Consider the following 22,940-nt stretch of genomic DNA (forward strand, 5'->3'; position numbering starts at 1 on the left):
ATTTTCTTCTTCTTCTTCTTCTTTCTCACCATCTTCTTCATCTTCTTTTTCACTGTCTTCTTGTTCGTCTTCTTCGTCTTCTCCTCCTCCTCCTTTTTCTCCTTCTTCTTCTTCTTTCTCTTCAGGTGGTAGTGGACATGGAATTGCCTAGCGTAGGCCTTATGGTCTCTTGCAGTCTCCTTCATTCTTATGTTCTTCTTCTTTTCCTCTTCCCCCTCCTCAGCCTTCTTTTTCATTTTCTTATTCGTCTTCTTCTCCGTCTTCTCCGTCTCCTTCTTCTTCTTCTTCTTCCTCTTCCTCTTCTTTTTTCTCTCCTTCTCCTTCTTTTCCTCCTCCTCCCCCTCCTCCTCAGCCTTTATTTTGTTTTTGTTTTTTCGTTTGTCTGTGCGGGTTATTTACTTGCGTGTTGACGTTTGCATACACGTGTACATCACAATATTTTTTTTAACAACATACGGTGTTGACCTTATAAAAATATATATATTTTTATTTGTTTTTCTGGGCGGATGTCGTTTTAGAATAAAAGGAATTTTCTTAGATTTTGTTGATATCAAGGTATGTAGTTGTATTGGTGTAGATGAAACCCGTAAAACTTTGAGATTTTGTTCATCACTGTACGTAAAATATTTCCGAAAGTCGTCCCCGGTTTCGAACCGGGGCCTTGCGAGATACAAAACCGATGTCTGAATTATTTGATTGACATACGCCGTCAATGGCGATTCTATTCAGGTATCACTGTACGTGTTGAGGCGTGTGTGTGTGTGTGTGTGTGTGTGTGTGTGTGTGTGTGTGTGTGTGTGTGTGTGTGTTCACCATTCACCATGGTCTTTGGATCACGTGTTGGACTCGTGACCGACATCTATTTCCCTCCCGGAAGAGAGCTCAGAGCTCGTATGACCGATCTATGGGTAATGCTATGACCTTACACGCACACACACCCCAAACTCCCCGCCCACGAGAGTTGGAGTAACGACTCGAAGCGCAGCGATACTGAAATAATTTCAGCCTTGGGCAGGATTCGAACCAGGGACCTCCGGTACCGCTGTACTGACAGTCTGGGACTCTACCAACCGTGTGTGTGTGTGTGTGTGTGTCTATGTCCGGTGAGTGACGTAAAAAAGGAATTTATTGTGTAATGGGCGGTGTGGTAGCAAACGTGTTGAGATGATTTTTTGAATTTATGAAAGATAACAGAGGACCAGAAGATTCGACCAGGAGACATCATGATGTATGTTAGGGGTAAAGATTAATTAGGGGAAAGAAGTGCTCACCTCTCAACTTGGGCAGGGGTTTCAGGGGAAGAATAAAGTTTGAGGAGTTTATGAAGAGCCTAGGGGGTTGAGGGCTGAGTAATTAGGGTGAGGTCTAGATGAAGAGGCATAGAAAAGAGGGGAGAAGGGAAAGTAGGACTAAGTGAGGCGCGCCATGTTGAAGGTGGATAACAGATTGGACGGAGTTATAAATCGTTCAGGAAATTGAATTCCTGATGGAGTGATTGAGTTGGTTGGGAGCTGAACATCATAGAAATAAGGGCGTGATCATTCGGGAGGAACCTAGAAGAGAAGATGCGGGTTGGGAACTTTTTGAACCCGTTTTTTCTTAGTATAATGTTAAAGAAAATGTTGGGGTGAATTCATAAAGGCCTTCAAGGATGTTTTGAACCTGTTTTTTCAGTTATCTTAAAGAAAAATATATATAGTCGGGAATTGATAATTTTAGAATTTTAACTATTTTTTTTTTTTTTGCTGACCTCAAATATATTAGGGCGTTGATTTGATCAAGTTTTGTTTTTTTTTTTATGCCAGCATCATCATCATTGATTGGATTGGATTGTACGAGTAGGAGGATGTGGTAGTGGTGGTTGTGGTGGTGGTGTGGTGGCACTGGTGGTGGTAGTGGTGGTAGTGAGGAAGTCAAGTTGGTAGAGAGGACCAGAAAGGGGACAGCGATGAAGAGGATTTGTCGAAGGTCGTTCTGAAGTTCAGTGACAGATTTGTACTCCTTCTTTTTTTTATTATTATTCGTTGTTCTTTCTTTTCTTTTTTTTAGAATTTTGCGATAAACGGTAGAATTCATACATTCATATGAAATTGTTATCTTGATTAAAATGAATAATAAGGAAATGGGATTTTTTTTTTCATCGAGAATAGCCCAGTGGATACCGTGTCGCACTCGTGCCCAGGTGTCGTGATCGGTTCGCGACAGCCCTGGCCAGGCGGGGAGGCGACCCAAACATTGGCCTAAAAAGAAAAGAAAAGAAAAAAAAAAAAACAGCGGCTCGCCGCAATTGACAGGACTTCCCCTACCAGGGGTTTCTCACTTCCCACTTCGTGGGAGTGGGATTGTGAGTTTTTGTTCAATAACAACGAAGAGAATCTCCAAATCTTTACGCGCCGCCATTGCCACGTTGCCAAATCGCAAGTTCCAAAGTCACCATGTTGCCAGTTGTCCTGGTTGTCATTGTTGCCAATATTTAGGTTCTCATAGTGAATGTCCCATTTTTCGTCCTGCCAACACACAGGTTGTCATGATTCCAACATTCTGGTCGCTGTCTTAGCAGGTTTGTTTGCTATGGAGCCATCTGTAGCTTTTAAGTTCTCATATTACCTTGTTGCTCGTTTTACATATGATAACAGGATTCAAGATCATATCCAGTATGCAACTGATCTCCCCAACCCTCTCCCGACCTCGCTATCGGCGCAAAGGTCCTTTATCTGCATTCTGTGTTATTTTTAGTTCATTGTTGAACGGGATTTAAGAACAAAATGTATTTCTAGGTATTGTCTTGAAGGTGATCACTGTCTTTTACCGTTTTCAACAAATGTGACTGAAAGAAAATGGGAAAGCGAATACGGTACATAAATATTCCTTTGTAAGCGAATATAATTGATGAAATACAATGCCGTACTTTAGTTTTTATTCTGGCAAGTAAAAAAAATTTTTTTCTATCATCTAATAAGAAGCCTTGTGATCAAATTCGTACATTATTTTAGATAATTTTAGACTTAAGATGTACCACTCAGTCCAACTCCTCCCTGAGGTAAATAGTCGCCTAACAGTCTGGATGATATGTGTCATGCTACAATAGGCTCTGATATGTGACACAATTGTAAACTAAGTACGTGTCATACGTGTGACGTGTCGCTTGTACTACGTGTCTTGGTGGTAGCGGTAGTGGTGGTGGTGGTGGCGGTAGTGGTGGTGGTGGTGGCGGTGGTGATAGGGGTTGTAGTAATGGTGTGGTAGTAGTAATGGTGTGGTAATAGTAATGGTAATAGTAATGGTGTGGTGGTGGTAATGGTGTGGTGGTAGGAATGGTGTTGGGGTGGTGGTAATGGTGGTGGTGGAGGAGGTCGTGGAGGGAAGAGGACGCCGAAGGGGAAGAAGAAGAAGATGAAGAAGGTATTGTGTTGAGGGGCGGCGGCGCCTTGGAGAACTTCCGGCCACCGGCGTCGGAGAGAAGCATCTGATAAGGAAGGACCCTATGTTGCACCTCCCTCCTCCTCCTCCTCCTCCTCTTCTCCCTCCTCCTCCTCTTCTCCCTCCTCCTCCTCTTCTCCCTCCTCTTCCTCCTCCTCTCTCCCTCCTACCCCTCTTCCTCCTCTTCATCCTCTTCCTCCTACCCCTTTTCCTCCTCTTCATCCTCTTCCTCCTACCCCTCTTCCTCTTCCTCCTCCTTCTCTCCCTCCTCCTCCTCCCTTCCTCCTCTTCCTCCTTCTACCCCTCTTCCTCCTCTTCCTCCTACCCCTCTTCCTCCTCCACCTTCTCATCCTCCCACTCCTCTTTCCCCTCCTCTTCCTTTTCCTCCTCCTCATCCTCTCTTCCTCCTCTCCTTCCTCTCTTCCTCCTCTCCCTTCTCCTCCTACCCCTCTTGCTCCTCCTCCCCTTCCCCCTCCTCATCCTCCCATTCCTCTTTCCCCTCCTCTTCCTCTTCCTCCTCCTCATCTTCTTTTTCTTCTTTCCCTCTTCCTCTTTCTCCTCCTTTTTCTTTTTTATTCTCCTCTTTATCTTTCTTTCCACTTTTTTGTTTTCTTCCCCTTCTCTTCCTCCTCCTCTTTTTCTTTATTTTCATATTTTATCTTCGCTTTTATTTTGTTTGATTTTCATCTTCATCTATATCTCCTCCTCCTCCTCCTCTTCCTCCTTATTCACTCTCGTTTTCATCCTCCTCTCCCTTCCCCTTCTCTTCTTCCTGATCCTCTTTCTCCTCCTCCTCCTCCTCTTCCTCCACCTCCACCTTCTCACCTTATTCACCTTCGTCATCATCCTCGTCCTCCTACTTCACCCCCTCTCCCTTCCCCTTCTCTTCTTCCTGGTCCTCTTCCTCCTCCTCCTCCTCCACCTTCTTTCCTTATTCACTCTTGTCTTCAGCCTTGTCCTCCTGCGAGTACTTCACCTCCTCTCCCTTCCTCTTCTCTTCTTCCTCCTCCTCTTCCTCTTCCTCCTCCTCCTTCTCCTACTCCATCATCCCCCATCTATTCCGTTTCCTCCGCCTTTTCTGCTTGTTCCACCTCTTCCTCCACCTTTTCAACTCCCACCTCGCCTTTCCTTCTTCCTCCTCATCTACCTCCTGTTTCTCTACCTCCGCATTTGCCCCTTCTGCTACTAATGTACCTCTTCCTCCTCCTCCTCCTCCTCTTCCTCCTCCTCCTCGTCATTTTCTTTTCATCTGCGCTAAGTATAATATATATATATATATATATATATATATATGTATATATATATATATATATATAATGTGTGTGTGTGTGTGTGTGTGTGTGTGTGTGTGTGTGTGTGTGTTCTGCCAAATTACAGTGCGCTGGTCTCGGATTCGCTTAGTTGTAGGTTCGAATCCCGCAGTTCCGAATCCCATCAGTGAGTGTTGCCTTCCCCAAGAGCCCAAGTGCACAGGAAAAAGGATGACAGCCTCGGCCGGAGGTACTCAGCGTCTCCTGGCGTAGGCTCCTCACCTTACATTGGTGGTTTAGTATCACATAACCACAGCTTGGTTCTCCTACCACAGCACAAGACCTCCAGATCACGGACCGTCACAGCACATAGTCGGAGCATCGGCCAGTACACACGAATACGCAATGCCTCACTCACAGCAGCACACAGCACAGTATCACACCCCGCATCACAGCCCACATCACCACAGCATGTCCTGTTATGTGCTGAAGGTCTTCCTACAACTCTTCATTCCCGCCCCCACTCCCTCTTCCCCTTCCTCCCACTCCCTCCTTCTCATCCTTGCTCCTTTGTTTCTTCTCTACTTCGTCTTGTCTACCACCGTCCATCTTCTACTCATCCGGGTCCTTTCCCCCATCCACCCACCACATCCACTCCACGTCACCCTCCTTCCTCCAGGCACCATAACAAGTTGCCTCCCCCCCCCCACCCCTCACTCCCCCGCCAACCTCCGTAGCCCCATAGACAGCCTTCCTCGTTGCCATGGCAACTGTAGGTTCGGCCGCCGAGCTCGCCAGAAGTGGCAGTACCATCACCCAACCATTCCATGAACATCGTCCAGGTCATCCAGCTGGCCCATAGACTACAACACGATTTTTGAATCATCAGCACACTCAGAGAGCCTTAACGAGGGCTGAGAGATCGGCAGAACCTCTCTGGGAGACTCTTGTGCGTGTGTCGTTGTGTCTTGTAGTCTCTGGAAGGTTCTTGGTTATCATTAGGCCTATGGCTGGAGCTTCGCTGCTGTGGCCTGGCTCGGATGCGAGGCGGGAATCGGTTTCCCGCCAAGGGGGATTAGTGGACGTGTCGAGGGTATTTTACGATGGAGGGGATATGGAAACTGGAGGACAAGGTATCAGTGACATCTGGATGCGAAACTAAGAGACGATGGTCGATTGGAAATATGAAGAGCGCAGGCGTATATGTGTATGTACAATATGTATATACGAGTATATATATATATATATATATATATATATATATATAATACACCTTTTCCCCTGCTGTTTTTCTACCAAAGACTAGAACTCTGAAAAAGCAGAATTTTATTGCACTTCTATACTATCGACATCAAACTGGTGGCCTTGTACTATGATTTCATTTATATACTTTGATTAGGAGGGGTCATTTTGCCACTCGTTGACATATATACATATATATATATATATATATAATAATATATAATATATATAATGTGTGTGTGACGTTTCGTAGGTAACCTAGTAAAATCTGTACTAGATATACGTTTCTTTTTTGGTTGAAATAATAAATCTTCTTCGTTAGATATATGGGCGTGATCTAAGAATTTTAAGTTGAAGGCAAGTTTGAGGTCTAAAAAGTATAAGGCGATGTAGTATGAGGATAGATGGCTGTCGTGTAAAGGGATAAAATATAAGCAAGAAATTTGTGGTGTGTATGTATGTATGTATGTATGTATGTGTACGTTTTCATGTATTCCTATGCCCATGCCATCATGCATCTGTACTCATTCTTATAAACAGTCCAGATAAAGATATTCAAAGTAACAGCTAACCCGGTGATGGTGCACACCATCCAGAAGGGAAAAAGACTTTTTCATGTGAAAAATAATAAGAATAATATCCGTTTAAACAAGATGCTTAAACACGGCAAAGGAAACAAGGATTGGGAATCAAGCTTTTATTCCTGACGTTTCGTCTGCAGACTTTTTCAACGTAGACGAAACGTCGGAAATAAACGTTTACTACAAGTCCATGTTTCCTCTGCCGCAGGATCTGCAGGACGTACAAAGGACAATTGGTGATGATGTGAAGGAAGAGAGAAAATTCACAATTGATATGAGATGAAATTGATGGATGCCAAATCTTTTAATTGACCTGAACCCTGTACACCTTTCTGTCGATTAGAATCGACAGATTTTAACCAAAACAAAACCTTTAAACAAGTTAATCAAGGATTACTCGGGACAGATATAACCTTTTCATCTCAAAGGTAGTTATTTTGACTGAATAAAATTGTCTGATTTTAGGCAGAAGGAAATTTATTTTGATATCTTGCTCCGGTAGATGAGGTGTCCTTAGTATAGGCCCTATGGTCTCTTGCAGCCTCGTTCCTATATTCTTAAAGCTAGCTCCTCTGCTTCCGTGTGGGTGACAAAGAAATTAATAAAATTACCTGACGGCAATGAGAATAAAATACCAACTGGAATGAAGGTGGACAAGGCTGATACAGGAATGGAATGAGTTGATGAATCCACGTCAACGATGGAATGATTGACGCTCATGGAAAGCTTGCTGGAATGACTGGGGAATGACTGGGGAATGACCTCGGTATCACAAACCCCGCGTGAGAGACCAAAGGACTTGCAGTCGCAGTGTCCCTATATATAACGTCATGTTTTGCTGCATAACACCTGAATCTCTGACGTCACACGTTCATTGCTGACGTCATAGTACCGTTCAGGAGAGTAGCACGGGTGATGTCACCCCTGAATCACTGACGTCACATAACTCACGTGACACCACTGACATCACCCCACTTGCATTGTTAACGTGACGTCACACCTGTAGACCTGACGTCACATTACAGCAGTATTGCTTACTACACCTGCATAGTCGTGCGCATCTGTATCAGACGCCTAACAACTGAATTAGTCGTTTGATAATCATAAATGATGTCACTTGTCATTTGCTAATGTCACTTGTCATAAGCAACACATGCACAACACCTGTACACCTCTCAGTCACTTTAACACCTACCCAGGACACCTGCCCAGGACATGCAACCTCAGTCAACGTGGTGATCCTGTAGTAACACCTAAACACCTGGAAATGGATAACACCTGTGTCATAACACCTCAACAACACCTATCACCCTATCGTGTTCTCTCACCCTTGCACCCATTTCCTCCATTCCCTCTCCCTCTTTTCCTCTCTCTTTCCATTTCTCTCTCCCTTTTCCTCTCTCTTTCACTCTCCCTCTCCCCCTCCCTCCCCCTCTCTCCCTCTCCCTCCTCCCTCTCCCTCCTCCCTACTTCCCCCCTCCCTCTATCTCTCCCTCCTCCCTCCCTCTCTCCCTCCTCCCTCCCTACTTCCCCCTCCCTCTCTCTCCCTCCTCCCTCTCTCTCCCCCTCCCTCTCTCTCCCTCCTCCCTCTCTCTCCCTCCTCCCTCTCTCTCCCTCCTCCCTCTCTCTCCCCCTCCCTCCCTCCCTCTCTCTCTCTCCCTCCCCCCTCTCCATCCCCCTCCCCATCCCCCCTCCCTCTCTCTCTCTCCCTCCCCCCTCTCCATCCCCCTCCCCATCCCCCCTCCCTTCCTCCCTCTCTCTCTCTCTCTCTCTCTCTCTCTCTCTCTCTCTCTCTCTCTCTCTCTCTCTCTCTCTCGTCATTTGGGAAGAACTGTCTGTAAGACTTCTTGAAGATGTCGTCTTTGATATGTCGTTAGTAATTTTTCATCTGATAAGGGCATCGTTATAATTATATATAAAGATGTTGAATTTTGTGTGTGTGCGAGCCGTCCGCCATTTTGGCGTTCAGGATTTTGAGGTCACGTGATAAACGAACGGGTCTTATTGATTGCTATTTACCCATGGCTACCTAAGTGCATAAGGCAAAGGTGCGATTTGGTCGTAGTTAAACGCGTTCTGGTGTAAATGTTCTGTTTCAGTACCCCAGTTATTGTTATAATCATTATCATCGCAATCATCATCGCCATCATCATCACCGCCATTATCATCATTATCGTCATCATCGCCATCATCATCATCATCATTGCCATTGTCATCATCATTATCATCATCGCCATCATCATTATCATCATCATCATCATCATCATCATCATCGCCATTATCATCATTATCATCACATCATCATCATCATCGCCATCATCATCATCATCATCATCATCATCGCCATCACCATCATCACCGCCGTCTCCATCATCACCACCAATACTACTACTACTACTACTACTACTACTACTACTACTTATACTACTACTACTACATACAAGTGGATGGTGGCGTATCAGGACGAGAAAGAGAAAGAGGGGAAAGGCTTAAGATAGAGTGGGGATATTGAGCACCTCAGTCTGGTTCACTAGCGTAAAGTTCTTCCTCCTCTTCCTCCTCCCCTCCTCCTCCTCCTCCTCCTCCTGCTCCTCTTCCAGGAGGTAGATTACGATGCATATGGACGATATATTGAAAAATGACGGATTGTAAAATGGAAGTAATGGTGGCGGCACACTAGACATTTCTCGCTAGCATGCTATTTGCTTTACCTACTTTGAGTAGAAACGACTTCGGTTATGATCTTCTGTTATTCAAATTTCTAATTGTCAAATTGCTCCTGCGTCATATAGTGAGAAGCTAAACCTAGAATATGAATGTTAGACACATTATTTAGATGTTCTTACGGAAGTCTAGAACATTGTAACCGAAGTCGATTCTACTCAAACGAAGTAGCAATAGCAAGTAGCATGGTAACCTAGTGTGACGCCACCTTAAGATAACATTTGGTTATCTGTGACGTCACGTCGCATCGTCTTTGGTGAGCAAAGGCTCTTCATCATTATCATCATTATCATCATCGCCATCGTTGCTTTACACAAGACACCAAGTAGGTAAGACCTGACCTTATCATGACGTCACACTATCTAATACGGTCGTTAGTATCGACTAGTATGGATCGGCCGAAGAAACTAGAGTAGCGTGTCTCAAGCCTATTTAAGATCACCCACTGTGGCAAGAAAAAATGTAGGAAGTATATATGTCATACCTGAAATTCTTTATTAAGTTCATAATTCGTTATACCTGGCTAGCCTTAGTTTGAATACACGATTAAATGTTTAGTTTCTATCTGGGTCATTTTTTTATATTGACCATATATTTATTGTGAAAAGACAAAATGACAATAAATTTATTAAGAACAAAATGACGCAGCGTTTAGAAACAAAAAGAAAACGTAATCTCCAGACCAAACGACGTGACGTCAGAACGTCGATGTCTGTTATCTAGACGTTTGCAGTCGATATCGTCTGAAAAGAAAGCCTCATGTTGTTTTTCTCTTCCATTATATTCTGCTGAAGCTTATCGAAACGGAATGGAAAAAGAAATAAAAAACAACTGAAGTTTAAAAGGAAATAGACGTACAGAATAGAACAACTCGAAAGCGAACATGGAAATAAAGTGAGAGTTAATTGAACTGACGTTTGCTAGTGACAGAGGAAGCTACAGTTGTTGCATATTGAAAGTGGCAAGAACTGCTTTATCAACAGAATAGTTAAGGAATGGAATATATTTATTAAACATGTAGTGAACTCTGAAACAATTTGTTGTTTTAAATTAAGATTAGATAACTTTATGGATTGGGATGACAGGGGCAAGGAACTGTTTTGTGTAAGCCTTATGGTCTCTTGCAGTCTTCTCCTATCCTACGTCAGATGCAGCAACTACTGCATCTCGATGAACTGATCCTACTAATGAAAATCCAAAAGAGAATCCAGTTTAAGAGAGGTTGAAATGCATTGGCATAGAGAGAGAGAGAGGGAGAGAGAGAGAGAGGACAGAGACAGAATATGCATACACGAATGCATGTACATGCGTATTTATGAACGTTCAACAGAAACCGAACTCACAAACGCACACACACACACTGACCCCCAAAAGTATCGATTTGTCCAAAGTAATTGGAAGAGTTATGTTTCTGCCGTCACCCGTGAGATGGAATCACACACGAAACTGCTATTAGGAAAGAGGGAGTGTGTGTCTCCAGCGGGCACACATGGGATTCGGTTAAGCTTGGATTAGGCATCTGGTCTCTCCACAAAAAACCCAAACCTCATCTGAACAGAAGAAGGTCGTTAATTTGTTCCGTGAACTGTTCTCCATTACGTTCTGCTAACCCTAAACCCATTGAGATTTTTGTTCTATGTGTGTGTGTATATATATATATATATATATATATATATATAAATATAATATTTGTACAACACTGAATGGATCCCAGTGAACAGATACATTTTTATCAACCTCAATTCACTTTAGCCATTAACATCGAGAGACTCGAGGAGGCCAATATGCAGAAACTGAAACGTAGTACAGTCAAGGACTTGAACCTGTGCTTGCACGTGACAAGTGTTAGTGACTTAACCGATTGCGCCATCAAGATATATATATATATATATATATATATATATATATATATATAATATTCCAAGGGATTCTTCCCCCTTATAAGGGAGGTAGCCAAATCAAAGGCAGGCACCCACTCCCACCCAATCCACTCCCATCCACCACCCTTGCCCCTCCCCTCCAATCTTAGCTCCTCGTGGATGAAAGGTCATCCCTGCCTCCCGCCCATTGCCAGGATTAGAAGCAGTGCAGTAAGACACAGTATACATTTTTTCTAGACGAGAAAAATGTGTATACACAGCTTTTAGTTTTAGTGAAAATTGACATATTATTTGAACAAGTCACGTGTATGGTAAAACCCATTGACATGGGTTCTACCCTCGGCTGAATAAAATGGGTTGGTTCATGGTATCACAGCGAAAAAGTTATTTGAAATAATCTTGACCTCTTTTGTATAGGTTTCTGACCTGAGAGATAGAGATAGAGAGAGAGAGAGAGAGAGAGAGAGAGATCACTTTAACAAGTATTTATTTATTTATTGATTAATTAATTTATTTAGTCATTTAATTTGTATATTTACTATACAAGTATTTATTTATTTATTTATCTATTTACATAACTTCTTAAATATCAATAAGCATTCCACCAGTTCAACCCAACAGCTGAGGATTTATTTCTATCTCGAATAAGGTCATGCTTAGTTTTACTGAACAAACTGTGTCTGCAGCTTGTCAGCAAATGTGGAGGGTTGATGCAGCAAGTTGGTCACTGAACCGCGCTGCTCTATTGAAGTTGCCAACGCCAAATGTTAAGATTTTATGTCGTGGCACGGCATTCACGAGGTGGCATAGATCGAATGGAGCAATGTATATTTGTATATGTATGCGCACTTTTGGACCAGGATTTACTTGATGTATGTGTATGTGTGTCTGTGTGCGCGCGCGCGTGTATATACGGTAGTCTTCATGGTTTTGTGTACACTCCTATGTGTAGATTTGGTGTTTATACATACGTACATTCGTGTATGTACAGTAGGTATGAACAAATGTGAACAATTTAAAGATAAAAACAAAGGTTAACTACGTTTAGTCTACGGGCGATATACATAATTTTTAACACATCCCAACAGTCTACCTCACCTATAGATGATTTTTTTTTCTGGCGTTGCGATAGCCTGAATAAAACATGTAGAGTATGCCACAGTAGATAGTTGGTTTAGCTAACCAATGTGCTAGTGTGGTGCACCACTATATTAAGTAAACAGTCTAGTATTTTCATTCCAGATGAATTAAAGATACCATAGCCGTATGAGTTACTGTTGGTATAATTTTGAAATAAAATTTGATCAAAACGAATTTAAGCCGATTACACATAGGAATGAAAAACTGGGAAATTAGTGATTATAACTAATATTTTAATTATGTTTACATCTGTTTCTATACAACAAAATGATGGTGAAAATCTATTTTAGTTTCTTTACTTCAGTGAAACATCAGTTTATTTACCTTTGTATACTAATGTGATTTATTTCTACAGGAGATAAGATCTTGTTTAAAAGACTTTGACTTGAATGTGTTTCCGTGTCATCAGTGGCTATGATGACGTCATTAATTTGTGCTACACGACAGAGATATTTAGGTCACCATTCGTGCACTTAAGTGGTGACAACGGTGGCGATAATTAAGAAAAAAAAAGCAGTGTTCGCTGGATCTGATGCTGTAGTTATTGATGGATAAAGAAAGACATTTTTGTTGTTATTTTCACGTGTCAAGAAAGATGTATGTTATTCATTTACTTGGAAATACCTTAGAAACGAGAGGATATTATGTGGAGGAAAGCTTCGAGTAGAAATTCAGATAATCTGGAAATTCAAGAGATAATCGATGCGTGAATGTCCTTCACGTAGGACCGTGGACATTTACAACAAGATCCAAAAGGATACTTTACCAGTGAAAGTGGCTATAGACCCCTCTTCAGAGTTGGCTGCACATTATAATTCCTTTTCATAATAGTGGCGTCCAGCCCCCTCTAATTTTACATCGTCGTGGAGGCAAGTCATGCCAGCAACCATCAACATGTACGGTGAGACAGATTACCTGACAGCGCCCCTGGCTTCTGTAGAAGACCTGTCCCGCTTCAACACCCCAGGAGGTTCTCCTTCCCCTCATCCTCGAAGTAAACATCCAGCGCTTTCGAACCCGAACTGGGAACCTGAAGGCGACCCGAGCGAGTACCCGCGGAGCGCTGAGACAGATCCATGCGTGGAAGCGACACAACTGACGCCACTTCAGCCAGTCACCGAGGAGGACATTGGGCCTCCGGACAGGTAGCTACGTCCTCCTTGGGCGAGGAAGGTTGTGGGAAGAAAGGGAATGATCCTATGTTGTAGAATTAGTTTGTTTGTGTACGTTTCCTCTGAAATTCAACATTGCTTGGTCAGGTAAGGTTTATGTGTATTTTTGTTTTACTAAGAGGAATATTGCCAACTCTGTGACCAGAAGAACAGGTAAAGTCTTTAAATTATTTGTTGTTGTTAAATAATTACATTTGTGTAAATTAGATAACTATTCATACTATGATGGTGAAACAAATGATGTAAATTTCTTGATTTCCTGACTGAATTGATAAAAAAAGGCTTTCAAAAGTTGATAAAAGAAATATAATAGACTTGTGCAGTTTTCTTACTGGGTTTGCATATATGCGCGCGCACACACGCACACACACACCCACACACATACGAACACACACACACACACGAACACACACACACACACGAACACACACGAACACACACACACACACACTAACACACACGAACACGCACACATATGAACACACGCGCAAGAGTACCCATGTATTACTGCATGAATTATGAGAAGAAATACTTATTATTTCTCAATAACTAAATAAATATTATTTTTTCTTTCTCAGGATGCGCCTGGTATTCATGACGCTGGTGCTGCACGGCGTAGGAACTCTTATGCCCTGGAACATGTTCATCACCGCCAAGAACGTAAGTAGACACGGAGGTCATTTATGAGATGCTGTTGATGAACCATCTCTATTTAAAAGGATTGGGGCTTATTTTAGTTATATTGAAATATGTTACGTTGGGCTGGAATATTTATTAGTGATTCTAACGTAATGTATTTTCACACACACACACACACACACTCATACATACACACAAGATCACAAATATGTAGAACTTATACAAAGACAAGATTTACAAGAATTGAATGATACGTCATTGCGTGGTAATAATTGTAATAAATTATATTTAATTGCAGTATTTTGTTGACTACAAACTCTCGTCACCCGAGGGGGAGGAATATGCAACTAACTTCCTCCCTTACATTGGCTACGCATCGCAGCTTCCTAATGTAATCTTCAATTGGCTCAACATTTTTGTCCAAATGGGGTAAGATGCTCAGTCGTGACGTCATGTCGTTTTATTATGTCGACAGGTTGTCATGTTTAGAGATATTTACACAAAAGTGTAAATATTTCTTTTTGTGATTTGTGAATTTGTTTAGGATGTTGATAAGAATAGCAAAAGCTATTAATTCGATAGAATAAGATGTATGAATATAGAAAACATATATATTATTCTTCATGCAATAGAAAGTATTATGAGTTAGTGTAAATAGGTAAGCTTTCATTGAACTTGCTATGAATGACAGAAAAAATAATTCTACTAGAAAAAAAACACCATTCTATGTGGAATGTAAAATAGAAAATCATAAATGATTGAAAAGGAAATTAATTTAGCAACTTTGAAATACACAATGGAATATTACACAAGACATTATTTAAATTCTTTTTATGAGACTTATAGTTACGCGAATGTAGTTATGAAATGTGAAGTATTTTTAAAAAGTATAATCACCGAATACAGAGCACATAATATGAAGAAACTAAATTCATAGGAATATATTAATTATTCAAGAAACAAGACATGTTTATCTTTAATGTAATTCAACTTTGAATATCTCAGACTTGCATGAAACAACGTGTTCATGGTCTTTACAAATTGAAAGATATGGCATTGTGTGTGAACGTTTAGCCATTACATAAACTCTTTAGTATGTATAGGAAAATGGCCCAGGAACAGGCTTGAGATAACTTCATATAACATATTTATTTTTTCTAAATAACAAAAGCTCTTTATATGAAATTTCATGGAACATTTTCAACAGTATATAGTTTTCTTTCAAAGTCGACAGGCTTTCTCGAAAGCCGCTCAATAAGGAAATTTTCGGTTCCTCTTTTCAATTTTTCATATTTTCCACGTTGTTGGAATTATTCTGTGCTTTCGTTTTTATTTAACAAAAGAGATATATTTTTATCGTAACAGATAAATTTAAAATCAATTTGTTCCTCTGGTGGAAGCAGTTATTTTCGGATTTGTGCATTTTCAGCAAATAGAAAAGATTCCAAGTTGATGAAAAATAATGGACATTTATTTATATGGCATTCGTATTTATTCTCTCTATTTCGATGACCTGAAAACATTGCATCATACTGGAAACTCACTTATGAATTTTTTATATATATATATATATCGTATTTGATATTTTGTTTTGTATCGTTTATCCATCTATGTGATTATCCTTCTTTTATTTATTGTATATCGTCGAGATTCAGCTGCGCGGTTGTCACTTTTTTTGTTTCATTGCTAAAGTGCAAATGATAAAATCTTCTTTGCCATTTTTATTTTTGTATATTTTTTACAATTTGAGTAACTACTTTGTTTGTAAAAACTCTAAAAAGAAAATACAAAAGATGAAGAGGATCTGTTCGATAATAGTGAACGGAAATATAAAGAATATGCAATTTGAAATCGGATTAGCACCAATTAATAGATTTGAAATTCATAAATGCTGATCTGAAGCGAATCAGAGGGGACTAGATACATTATGGATGTAAATTGGTCATAATTGCTGATGCGACATAAATCATTATTTTTTTTTTTTTAGATATCTGTTCGTTGTTGACAGTATTTTATGATACTACAAAAGTCTGCAGAAGTGCCATATCCTAGATGAATAGAATTATTTTTTAATGGGTTCCTTCTCCGATTTTTGGAACTAAGCTAACGTAACTTAGCAGCACTCTAACCGAAGTACAGTGTAAATTAAATTATTTGCTGTGTTCCTGGTGCCCTTGCCAGTCATCGAAAAAGAATGAAAAGAAAAAAAAATCCATGTAAATTACTAGAAATCATTAATCAACTGTTATTATAATTTCCTACAGCTCACGTTTCATTCCGACGGATATCGTTCGATTTTTCCCATGTTGTGACTATCCATAACTTTACCCATTTTCGGTATATCTTAGATATTTAATCTTTGTGAAATAACAAACAACGAATCTTGTTGATTGGTTTTCGTTTTGCAGGGGCAATCTTACAACGAGAATAGTTTGGACCATCTTGATCGAAGTATTCATATTTGTAATAACAGTAGTACTGGCAATGGTAGATTCCTCTTCCTGGCCCGACATATTCTTCTGGACCACTATAGTTACTGTAGTCATTTTGAACAGTAAGTAAATCAACAATAATAATAACCATGATGATAATGATGATGATAATATAATAGATGATGATAATGATTAATATTGCTTATATATCAATATTCTTTTGTAAGACATGAAATTGGTTGATCACCTTGTTAAAAACGGAACAGGTTATGAGAAGAGCCTTCATTAATTCTTTTTCTTTTTGTCGACAGTTGCCAATGGAATTTACCAGAATACTGTGTATGGTATGGCAGCAAGACTACCCTTTAAATACACAGGAGCAGTTGTTCTAGGCTCGGTAAGATACTTATTTTACTAAAGACAGATTTACACCACTTATTACAGATGTGTCAAATACTATGACATCACAGATGCCACAGAAATCGATGCCCATGCAAGAGCCATATATATATATATATATATATATATATATATATATATATATATATATATATAGTCAGAACTGGCTGGAAATCAAACACTGCGGTGGTGAACAGTGTTTTGTTAAAATCCATGTTGGGCGCCAATGGTTGGGCTCGCTCGAGGTGAGAGAACGGTGAGGGAGACGGCGAGGGAGGTGACGACTGTGCGTTTCAAGTTGTCCCAAGGCAGACTCCAGCGAGGGAGGTGGGAAGAGGAGGCTGCGACGGAGGCAGCGAGCTAGACTTGCAGTGTGATGCTCCGAGGCGATCTGAATCTTCGGCGATACCGTCCAGCTTATATACCCGAGTCAAGTCATGACCCGTGCCCTTAATTGGCGCTAGGGCAAAGTGTCGATGCCTGGGAAGCCAGGCGCAATACGTTCTCAGGCCACTTATCTAACCAGGATGGGATGTATGGCTGGTACTGCGCGTACTTTCTTCAAAGAACTGTTTTCCGTTCCGACGCAGCCGGCCGAGGTGCAGGTTGGTCATCGTGGAAGCCGACAGTGTTCGCTCTTAGGCCGGTGACCTAGCGAGAATGGAATGTAGATGTAATCGGATACTACACGTGCGTTTCCTCAAAGAACCGCTTGTACGACTCACGCAGCCAGGCAGGGCAAGTGATTTTCCTATGACATCGTGCAGGTCAAGGAGTCATGAGAAAAGTGAGGAAGTCGAGGCTGGAAGTGAAGTCGTGTGGAGCCTCGACAAGTAATCGTCAAGGTAGTTGACCATGACCCGGACATGATGGAGCCTGAACTTAAAGGCGTTGGTGGAGTTGGCCAGTAGACTGCAGAGGCAGTAGCAGGCGGTAGTTCGTTCGCCGCAAGTTAGCAAGCCTCTGAGTGCTCGGCTATTCCCGTGGGACTGGAATTGTCCTGCACGTCCTAGATGACGTCGAAGAGGTTGTTACAGCTCGGGAGGCTGCTCGATGGAACTAGTACCTGGAACGCGTCCTGGGATCATGTCGTACAGTGGCATAGGTAGCGTGACTGTGGCATTTAACTGAAAAGATAAACACTTGAGAATATTCGTGGTTAGTGGGTGGGGCATTAGGCCACCCGGGCACCGTAGACTTTGACAGTCGGGGTTGCTAATTCTTAGCTTTACCGGAGTCGAGGTGCGGGACTTTGTAATCTCCGTTGAGTGTGTGGGTAGGTCAAGGTGGGGACTCTCACTGTTCGACTTTGCTAAATGATATAGTGGCGGTGGCGGTAGGCCATGAAATGTTACCTATGGTAGGCGAGAGTGTAGTCAGGCAGTCTGCGGCGGCATTCGGCGACAGTCGATCTGGCAGGCAAGTGGAAGCAGTCGAGCAGCAGCTGTTGTTGTTGTTGTCGTTCCCTAGACTGTCTGTCCGAGCAGTCCCGTCTCCCCAAGGAAGGCCACAGCCGAAACTGGGTTTTCCCACAAATCCTTTATAGAGTGTATGTTGTGTTGTTTGCGTGCATGATTGTGTATAATGCAGTCTTCCATTATGTGTTGTAAAGTGTTACATCCTGGGCAGCTGTTCACAACACGGTCGTCCAGCCTCTTCTGGTAGCTTAGAAGTGCTGGGTGGTGACCGCATCGCAGTCTGGCCAAGTGGACTCTGTCCCTACGTGGGAGAGAAGATTCAGAAGGGTGGATATCAGGGGGTCTGGCATGCAGCAGTGTGTTGTCTTTCAGTGTGTTAATGGAGCGGTGAGTGATATGATTATGAATATGTTTCCGGAGGCTGGTATTTGGTGGTTGTGGAGGAAGAGAAGAGAGTATCTGTGTGTAATAAAGGTCTTTGGGTGTAGTTTTAATGTTTCTTGGTGTGTGTGGGTGTTCTGCTATGTAGTGTAGCGGGTGTGATGTGTTTGTGGTGGCTGCAGCAAGTGTTTGTGTGCCTCTCATGTCGAGGTGGTCCTTGACTTTGAGGACTTTTGTTTCATGGTGTAAATGGTCTGTAGGTGATGTATTTGTGCAGCCTGTAATTGTTTTTAGGGCTTTGTTTTGTATGATTTGAAGGGTGTTGTGGTGTGTCTCACTGAGATTAGGAGCCCATGCAGGACTCGCATAATTCATCACTGAGCGTATGCATTGTTTGTATATTGTTATATTAGTTTCTTTGTTTTGTCCAAATGTTGTTCCAGTGATTGACTTAAGTGCGTTAAGTCTAGGTGTGCATTTGTTTTTTATGTTTGTGAGGTGTTGTTTGAAAGACATGGATGTATCGTATGTTACACCAAGAATTTTCGGTGCGTTTGTGTGTGGTATTAGAGTGTTGTTGATGTAGAGATGAGGTATGTATTTGTGTTCTTTTGTCCAGTTGGTGAGAAGTGTTGCTGTAGATTTGGTTGGAGCTATTTTGAGTCTGTTTGTGATGAACCATGTGTTGAGTGTGTCAAGGTAAGGCTGGATTATTTCTGCAGCTTTGTCTGTGTTACGATGTGTGCATGTGATTGTTATGTCGTCTGCGTAGGAAGAGATTTGTATTTCTGAGGTGTCTGGCGTGGGTAAGTCATGCATGTATAGATTAAATAATGTGGGGGATAGAACCGAGCCCTGTGGTACTCCGTTCTTAATGTTTCTGATGTGCGATGATTGGCCATTATATGACACATGAGCATTCCTGCCTGCCAGATAATTGGCCAGCCATCTTTTGGTGTTATTGTGCATGTCTGTGTTATATATTTTATTTGTTAGGTTGTGGCGGGGGATAGCATCAAAAGCTTTACTAATGTCCAATGTTATAAGAAGTGTTCTGTGGTGGGGCCTATCTGAATTGATGCCATCTAAAATTCTTTGTGTGAGGTTTGTCAGAAGAGTGTTTGTGGAGTGTAGTGGCCTAAAACCGTGTTGTGAGTCAGCAAGGGGAATATATGGTGTGACAAGTTTAAGTATTAGGCGTTCAATGAATTTAGAGGGGGTGCAGAGAAGTGTGATTGGGCGGTGCGATGTTGGGATTGTTGGGTCTTTGTTCGGTTTTGGAATGGTGATTATTTTACCATGCTTCCAGATGTCGGGTATTGTGTTGTGTGAATAGCTGTAGTTTGCAATGTTTGTGAGTGCGTGTATACCTTGTGGTCCAATGTGTTTTAGGTGTATGTTGCTTATGTTATCAGGGCCACAGGCAGATGAGTGCTTGAGACTATGCAATATGAGTTTTGTCTGACTGTCTATGAAGGGTGTATAGTCTGAGTCTGTGGGAAAGTCTTTCTTACGTCGAATGGTGCGTCGGTCGTCAGGGTGAGATGTAAGATGGCTCGTCTGTGCAAAATGACGTATGAGTGCGTTTGCTTGTTGTCTGTTTGAGGGTAGATTATCTGTTGTTGTGATTATTGCTGCGTGAGAGCGTGTAGTGTTAGTGTTGGATAGTGTGATGCTGTTGAGTGTTTTGTACAATTTGCTGGTGTTTGTTTTGTGATCAAGTGTATTGATAAAGTTTTGCCAATTTTGTGTTTTTTGTTCATGTATTTTATTGGCAATCACAGTGTTTAGTGTTTGTATTTGGTCTGCTATGTTTTGAGGGATAGGTGTGGGGGTATCGTGTTTAAGTGTGTCACGTTGTCTGATGAGGCCTTGGATTTCTGGTGTGAAGTTGGGGTTGTGTGATTTTCTGTTGCCTCTAGGGATGTATCTCTTGTCTGCGTTTTGTATGATTGTATTAAAAGCGTGCACAGCATTGTTTATGTTTGTGATTGGTGTACTGTTAAGTGTTTCGAAATGTTGTTCTGTCTCTTCATTAAAGGCTTCCCAGTTAGCTCTCTTGTAATTGGTGTAAGTGTGTCTGTGGCCAGCTGGGGTGCATCTTGTTTTGGTGGTGATGATGATTGGAAGGTGGTCAGAACCAAGGGCTCCGACCACTCTCCATGATGTTGTTGGGGTTAGGCAGGGGGAGCAAAAGGTGATATCAGGAGAGGAGGGAGTGTAGAGGGCTTGGTATGGGATATGTGTATGATTATGCGTGTTGTTCATGATAGTCAATGAGTCGAATTGAGTCTGTATATCAAGCCCTCTGTCTGTGTCAGGGTTGTCGACAAACCAGGCAGACGACTTGGCGTTGAAGTCACCACCCATGATCAGGTTGGGGATTGAGGTTAGTTGGCTGAGTTGAGGTCTGAAGGTGTTTGGAACTGTGGGGGATGATTGGGGGGGAATGTACATGTTAACTATTGTTAGTGTTGAATTGTTGCCTGTGCGGATACGAATGGATTGGGTTTCTGTTGTGTTATCTGTGGTAGGGAGGAGAATTTTGGTTGTGGCACTTGTGTCCACAAAACAGATGGAATGGTGGATCAGGGTGATGAGTCCACCGCCATTGCCGTCAGTCCGGTCTTGTCTGATGGTGGTGTAATTATGAAATGATGGTGTTTTGTGTGAGTGTCTTAATTTTGTTTCTTGTAGAATTGCAATGTGTATGTTGTGTTGTTTAAGAAAGTGTTCAAGTTCATGTTTTTTAGTGTTTATACCGTCAATGTTGTGTTGTAATATGTTGATGTTGTGTGTTTTGTATGTGTTGTATGTTGCTGTTTGGGGTTGAGGTTGGGGTGGTAGTGGGGAAGGTGTAGGATCTGGGTCAGAGGGGGGGAAAGGAGAGATCGGGGACAAAGGAAGGGGAGTACCAATCGGGGGTAAGGGCAAAGGGAAATTGGGAGTGGGTAAGGGTGTTGGCTGTGGTTGGGGAGGTGGGATTGGGGTTACTGGAGGGCAGGTAGAACATGTCCAAGTGTTTGTGTATTGGTTTGTGTCAGCAAGTGTTGTACAAGTGAGGTGGGCCCAGTTTTTGCACATATTGCACTGAACTGAGCCCTTTGTCTGTCTGCTCGAAGTAATGGGTTTAGAGCATGTTGGGCATGTGTATTTTGTGGTGGGCCCAGGATTGCTCTCTACATCTCCGGCTAAAAGTAGAAGAAGAGGGGTGATCGCCGGAAAATGACCCCTCAGTGCAGAAAAAACGTAACATTGTGTGTTGGAAAAAAAGGATTGTGGTACTCCCCCAGGTAGGCGTAGCTCCTCCTTGGGGATCGGTGCCATCTGCGTAGAGCTGATGGCCAGGGGTAGATGCTGCTGTTTGGCCCCCAACTCTTGGGGTTGGGGGGTGGTCCCACGACGTAGACGTTGCAGCTCCAGGACTAGCAGCAGCTGTCGGCCTGGCAGGCAAATGGGTTGATTTTTACATGATATTAATTTAGATATACAAAGGCTTCCCTGTACCATATGAAGCTGGTAGCCAAGTCAAACTTTTGGACTGACTCTGTGTGGTAAAATTTTATAAGGAAAAAGTTCCTTTGTCCTCTCCACTTCATTAGGTCACCTTTTATGACGTAGAGAGGAACACTGGCAGCATTTTTGTCCTTCACCATAGGGTGTGAAAATTGTAAAGGTTAAGTCATATAAGTGGTAAAGGAGAGATTTAAGGAGGGCATCGGAAAAGTAGGGATGATAAAAGTTAAGTGACCAGCATGCCTCTTTGAATGGAGATTAGTTTTCCATTATAAAAAAATGCTGTTAGACTAGTTTGTAGGGTGTCACAAAGTATATATATATATATATATATATATATATATATATAATATATATATATGAAGCTTGCTGGCTGAGCAGGTTAGGGCGTCATTGCTTACGGCGAAGGTCGAGGTGAGGGCGGTTCGAATCCTGCCACCGGCGAAGTTGAACCAAGGGCATGGTTAATTAAATTCCACACTACAAAGCCCTCTGTGAGGGGCACCATCCTAGCCTCCCGATAAGGGGGGGAGTGTGTGTGATGTTAAACCATATCATCATCATATATGTATATATATACATATATATATATATACAGTATATGTATATATTTATATATATATATATATATATATATATACAGTATTTGTATATGTATATATATAAATATATATATATATACAGTATATGTATATATATATATATATATATATATATATATATATATATATATATATGTGTGTGTG

General features: G+C 41.8%; 1 protein-coding gene across 2 annotated transcripts in view; it reads left to right on the forward strand.

The window, feature by feature from the left end:
* The window catches only part of Ent2 (Equilibrative nucleoside transporter 2), a 1,314,811-nt gene that overhangs the window by 1,280,729 nt on the left and 11,142 nt on the right, over positions 1–22,940 (forward strand). For both annotated transcript variants that reach the window (XM_076213392.1, XM_076213393.1), the window contains 4 exons: positions 13,988–14,069; positions 14,347–14,477; positions 16,457–16,602; positions 16,792–16,877. In XM_076213392.1, coding sequence (XP_076069507.1) covers positions 13,988–14,069; positions 14,347–14,477; positions 16,457–16,602; positions 16,792–16,877 — 445 coding nt within the window. The remainder of the gene's footprint in view (positions 1–13,987; positions 14,070–14,346; positions 14,478–16,456; positions 16,603–16,791; positions 16,878–22,940) is intronic.

Source organism: Oratosquilla oratoria, chromosome 31, assembly GCF_046742065.1.
Source record: "Oratosquilla oratoria isolate Oo_2021 chromosome 31, ASM4674206v1, whole genome shotgun sequence".
In the NCBI taxonomy this organism is placed as follows: Eukaryota; Metazoa; Arthropoda; class Malacostraca; order Stomatopoda; family Squillidae; genus Oratosquilla; species Oratosquilla oratoria.